At 36.8% G+C, this 6,463-nt stretch overlaps 1 protein-coding gene across 2 annotated transcripts in view; it reads right to left on the bottom strand.

The window, feature by feature from the left end:
* Positions 1–322: 322 nt before the first annotated feature.
* The window catches only part of LOC112453963 (von Hippel-Lindau disease tumor suppressor), a 42,397-nt gene continuing 36,256 nt past the window's right edge, over positions 323–6,463 (bottom strand). The window contains exons 2-3 of one of the 2 annotated variants that reach the window (XM_025015036.1): positions 2,115–2,413; positions 323–1,658 (exon numbers count right to left, since the gene is read on the bottom strand). In XM_025015036.1, coding sequence (XP_024870804.1) covers positions 1,382–1,658; positions 2,115–2,338 — 501 coding nt within the window. In that variant the 5' untranslated portion in view covers positions 2,339–2,413 and the 3' untranslated portion in view covers positions 323–1,381. The remainder of the gene's footprint in view (positions 1,659–2,114; positions 2,414–6,463) is intronic. The other variant, XM_025015037.1, reaches the window with a different exon arrangement.

Genomic DNA, 6,463 nt, shown 5'->3' with positions numbered 1-6,463 from the left:
CCCTCTCCTTCACCTGCGATCCCTTATTACATATAATAAAAATATATGCATGAAAGGCGCAGTAAAAGTGCATGATTCATGCACTCGCGTTTCGTGAAATAGCAGTCGAATTTTTATCAAGTTTCACTGAAATTTTACTTCAACGACTATTTCAGACGCGAAAAGTGAGTTCTCTCTCTTTTTCTCTCGCGAAACATATGGGCTCCTTAAAATGAAAGTATCTAAAGGTTTCAATGTGTAAATCATTTTGAGAGAAGCAGGTATTACTTAAAAATATATATTTTCTGTACAATTTTTGTGGTAGCATAACACATATATTTTGTTTTATACAACTGTAAATATATATTTATTTATTACAATATTTTTTGACATATTTGACAAAAATTACATTTTTGACGACGAATGCGTCACTATATACATTTCACTTCTGAACGTGTTCGATACTTGGCTAACTGTTAATTAACGAAGAAAAGTTTTCGGGATATCTATCGAGCTCACGTGGAAAACGAGAGGAACGTGAAAGGAGCGAAAAGGACGAGGCGCAGAAGAGGAGTCGGTTAATATCTTCGGAACTCTGCTAACAAATTGCGGAAACGAGCTCAGATTACTATCGACGATTTTCCTGAAACTTCCTGAGTGGCGTATCTAATCAAAATCGTTATAGAGAGTTAAAGGACATCAGCGAGATTCGTTGTTATATTTATTCGTATCAAACAATGATATATATATCTTGTCATGTATGGCCGAACACTCTCATAAATAATACGACTTTGTGAATATAAAATATTCACGACATACTAATTAATAATCTATTGCATATTTGCTCGTGAGAGATGAATACGCATGGCGAATAAAAATGGCAACTTTGCGCAAACATGTCTCTCTCTCTCTCTCTCTCAGATTTCGGTTTTTTGAAACACTTCTTGAGTTGAAAGAAAATCATATTTTTGCCTACGATAAAATTTCAAGTTACAGATTCTTACTGTAATAGCCAAATTCTAATTTTCGCAAACACCTCGTCTGCATGTTTTAAATATTCTTGTAAAAGATTGTTCGATTTCGATTACATAAAAAATATATAATTTTTGCTTTCCAACCAAAAAATATTAATTTGCCCTAAGCATATCCTTAAGAACTGCATTTTGCATGTAATAATATTAAATAATATGCGGTACATGACTGTGCACGTACTATGAAAAAAGAAACGAAAAGATTCATTCAATAAGTCTTTTCCATACAAAAAAGGAATAAAAACTCGTTAAACATTTTCTTCATCTTTGCAAAAGTTATAAACGTCTCATGTTTTTCCTTCGTTATTAATTATCTTTCGCGCTACTATCCTAATCGCGTAAAAACGATGGCACGTTAGATGAAGAACATGTTACGAGGGTCGAGGTTTTCTCGGTAGCATCGTAAAGAGTTCTAACTGGAGACTTCGTGGAATGTCGAGAAGGAAAGCCTGCGAGTCGTACGTAAGACAGTTTTTGATGACTCTTAGTGACACTTGTTGCAGAGTGAACATCGGTAGAACGATGTACACGTTGGTCCTCTCGATTCTTTGCGGCAGTTCGCTCCGCCTAACGCCACGGTACTTGAGAAACCACGGCGCAGGAAAGAAAACGTCGCGCTGATCCACCAAGTACCTGTTTCGTTTTGCCCTAAGCATTATTAATCTGTCTATTCGAAGCAGATATTTCGAAGAAAATATTTCAGAATGTGTGGATAAACCGGCGAAAACAGAAGCCTTTTACTAATCTCTTTATGACAATCTCTATTAGAAACACGAAACAATTAACCCACGACAATTAATTTTATTGACAAAACAATTTGTGCAATTAAGTAAATATAAAATAATTTAACTAATTTGGAAATATGGATAATATATTATATTCATTTTTTTAGTATTTTAAGAATAAAACTGCGGGGCAATGTTAGCCTATATTCCTATAACATAAACGTTGGTTCGCTCTCAAGACAAGACTCCGTATCTTTTTATGCCTGAACATTATTGATACTATTGCAAATTACGATTATCCATAACTCGTTAGAAATAGTTTATTGCATGTGGATTATTACCGATATAATATCGGCAAGATGATGATTATTACACATACCTGACACCCGTTTCTTTATTGACGAAAATCCACGGATGCGTATGAAACGTGTTTATTTCTCTGTAGTCCCCAGGTGACAGATCGCCGTAACTAATTGCCTGTCCTTGATAATCCATCCAGTATAAGGTAATAGCATGAGGTGTCGTGTTAATAAATCTGACGAAGGATTCGTGTTGACTGTTGAGCGACCGGAATATCGGTCCCCGTTGTTGATTTTCATCCATTTTTTCCTCTTCTTATTTTCGTATAATGGAATTTCGCGTCTTTACTAATCTCTCTTTCTTCTTTCGCCACGAGAACTGGAATTAAATGTTACGAAAGAAAGTTAATTAAACGGCGGCATTATACATTCGAGCTCGATAAATATAAAAACCGTGTTATCTAAATCTTTGTTGTGAAATGTTCTCTCATTGTAAATATCTTCTTTTTCCTATTTTTACACAAACAAATTAGTATATATAATCGAATCTGTTATAAATAGATTCATTTTTTTTATATAATCGAAACTGGGCTTTTAGTTTGGCAAACAGAATTTTTTCAATCACTGTATTTCGTTTCTCGGACTAAAAAAGTGGTGTATCGATGACCAATAATCTCCTTAAAGCTTCGATTTGCCTTTCAACATTTTCGACAAACCGAATTAAATCCCCGCGGGTGATACGAAATACCCGCGAAAATCTGGTTTGTCACGGCCAAATAAGCCTATTATATATATATATATATATATGTATATATATAAATCGATTAACAAGCAAGGGTGCATCGCTTGAATTTGAGAAACGAGAGAAAGAGAAATAAGGAAAATCGATTGCGTCGCAAAAATTTACGCAAGTCAAATCCGATTCGAATGAGATATTCCACGACTCGCGTAGCATTGAAAGCATCTAATAAATTTAGGAGTCCAAACAAAGTAATATAATATAGATAATAATCTTATAAAAATAAAATCTAGTCTTATCAAAATATATGTGTATGTGAGATAAAACTCAAGTGATATAAAAAACAAGTAGATATCAATACAACAACCATCAATATATAATATGATAAAAATAAGAACTTTTCCTTTAAATTTTCGAGGCTGGATATATATTTCACTATTTATCGTGAGGTATCACGATTTTTTAAATATCTTTCGTATATATGAAATAAATTCATAAGAATGACATCGAAGATCCGATTACAACGCACGCGACATTAAATCCGCTTAGAGAACGCGCAAGAACTAATTAGTTGCGCGAATGATTAGCTGCGACAACGAGCGTGAGGGTGGAGCTGGAGAATCGAGCGAAGCATTTGCGATTTTAGCGGAGTTCTGAAGAGTCTCAAAGAGCTTCTAGAGACGATTACAGAGAAAGAGGAAAGAGAGAGAGAGAGAGAGAGAGAGAGAGAGAGAGAGAGAGAGAGAGAGAGAGAGAGAGAGAATGGCGCGTTTTCCAGGATTGTAAACAGACGAACACAGACGTTCCCATCTGCTGTAACTTGCATTTTCGCCCTTCGGCGTTCCGTAAAATCAAGCAATCCGTTAGAGACGATCCGCGCTCTCGATGGCTTACAAAATAGCGAAACAATGCCGACAAACGTCGAAACTCCATTACGGCTTTTTGCAGAGGCAAGCGGCAGCGGGCGAGAGAGTAGGTACATGCGAGCAGAATTTCCCTGATATATATTATGTACGAACTTTTGTGCGCGATTGTGCATTCTCGTCGTGTTTCGACTTTTGGAATTAACCTGGTTGAGAGAGAGAAGCCTTAAAAGCGTCGATCGATTTTATGGCGATTAGCGTTTTCTATACAGTATACATGTATACGTCATAAAGAGAGAGATTTATCGCGAGTGATATAATCAAATTGCCTAATTTTCTTGCACATAGCATCGATCATCCCCTTTTCATCACATCATCCGATTTATCGGAATAACGACTTATAACGGCGACGCTATCGATGAGAAAAATGGTAAATACTTCGATGGTCAAAGTTCAACAAAAGCACCAACGGGAAGGAAAAGTTCTCCGAGTTTTGTCGGTTTTCGGAAATTGGTTCGCGATTCGAGATGTGACGCGCCGTAGTCAGAATTAGCGACGACAGGGAGAACGAGATTTACGTTCGCAGAGTTCCGGCAATAAGAAGTTATTCCGTATATCTTGCGAGATTTATCGTGACGACTCTTTCTCGCGGGATACCAAGTTTTGGCGGAAGTTTCATCCGTACTTGAATTCGAAAATTATGCCTGTATATCATAAAGGTAATCGCATCTCATTCATCTTATATTTCACCCGATCAATTTTGCTTGTATATGTGTAAATAGATAACGCTATAAATGAGTATTAATCAACTTTACGATTAATAAATCAATCTTTTCTTAACTTTAACTAAAATTTCAAGCTTTCCTAGCCTGATATATTTTGCGCTAATATAAATCTATTATTAAATAGATAAAATATTACTATTATACATTCTTATTATTCAAAATATTGAAGTTTAAATCTGATTTCAAAATTTCTGATGAATATTACAACATTCTGACTGGAATATTTTGTCAGATTAAGAACACTCCAGATTCGAATATTTATAAAAATCCAAAGTAGTAAGAGCAGTGTAGAGGTATTCAATTATAATAACATCAAAATTTCTCTTACGATTTGCCAATAATAACGAGATATAATTGAAGTATATAGAAGTAGGACGATCCGACTGGAATTCTTCATAGATACCCGATTGCCCGGTTGAATTTATATTTTATCACCGACACGCGAATCTGCTGCAAAAAATGTGTAACAACTAAATTACTCCGCCCGCGCCGGGAGAAATATTTCTGCGAGCTGGAGCCCTTCGTACGTACGCAGCGTTGTGAAATTTTTCGGGGACTCTCAAAAGCGAAAATAGCGTTCATGCAGGAATCCGAACACGGCGACGCCAAACATACCGTAAAAGCGTATAAAAAAGGGAAGGAGAAAACGAACCGAGCGAGGCGTTACATTAATTCGCATTTTTGGTAACGAACCCCGCGGTTTTACTCGTTCCAAGTGACACACGTGCTCTTTTTCCTCTCATTTTTTTTTGCGTAGCCTTTGAAAATATTCCGCTGAAAAAAAAAATTGGACAGATTCGCCGCTTTGACAGGCGCCGATTACCTTAAAAATATAATAAACGGCAAGCGCTTTGCGCCTAGATGAATTGATCAACTTGCGGGACGGTCGAAAAATTGGTTTCTACTGTAAAAAACAGTTTTTCTAACGGGTTTTCCACGTGATACTCGATCTACAGAATAACTGCAATGATATTTTGAACTGCAATTAACAATGCATTAAAGCGATAAGAGATTGAGCGGTAATCCATCTCGTTTTTTCATATCTCGCGGTAAGAAAGCGAGTGCATTATCGTCGATCACCCCTGGTTTTTTGCCGTTTGGTTCTTCCCTAATTACGTATACCGATGGATTAGAGCCTCTTAGAAAGCTAGGCTGATAGGGATTGAATTGAGTGGCAATTACGCCACTCAATACGCGTCGACTAATTCACATTTCAGCTAGATCACTGTGATTTGCGCAATAATTTATACTCGCGTGGAAATCGAGATAAAAGTATTATAAATATTTCGTGTTAAACTCGGTGTACGATACTACATTCCCTTTGAGTTTTATTCAATTGTATGATATTTGTCGTTAACGATTAAGAAAGAATAATGTGACCAACATTCCTATAAAACGGATATTTTAGGAATAATGATCAAATTGCGTATCACAAATTCTGGCTAATAACGTTAATAATACATTTTCCAATTTACCTTCCAAATTTACCTTAACATTTTAACAATACACGATTAAAATATATATATCAACGAATACGTTCGAATACTTTCTATTACTTAAACGCTTCTCTCTGCAAGAAAAGAGAGAATTGCGAAACTTTGCCATGCTCCGTGTTTCGTTATAATTTTAGGATTATCCGCCTAGTGTAGTGTTTTTCATCAAAGGTGTAGAATTTAACGATATCGCACGCGATGGCACGAAGGGCATCGTAATCTAAATGGACGAGCTAAAAACGAACGGCGCGGTCGCGGCCGCGGCCGGCGCGGCGGACGGATGAAGCTATGAATATTCGCGGTTAAACGGATTAAAGGCCAAAAAATATCCGCATATTATCGGACATATGGGGTAGCCATCATAAGGCGCAGTGGCGCGGCGCAGTCGCGCAGTCGTACGCTCGCGATATATATTCGTGGTAATTTATAGCCGCGTTCTAATCGTCTTTTCCAGCTATAATTTATTACTACTCCATCCATATTTATTGGCGCTTTGCGGCCACTGCATTCTGCCGACCATCAGATTGGTTATATTGTTGGCGGCCCGAT

Source organism: Temnothorax curvispinosus, unplaced genomic scaffold, assembly GCF_003070985.1.
Source record: "Temnothorax curvispinosus isolate PA1 unplaced genomic scaffold, ASM307098v1 QBEX01004771.1, whole genome shotgun sequence".
NCBI lineage: Eukaryota > Metazoa > Arthropoda > Insecta > Hymenoptera > Formicidae > Temnothorax > Temnothorax curvispinosus.
This window is presented reverse-complemented; position numbering and strand designations above follow the sequence as displayed.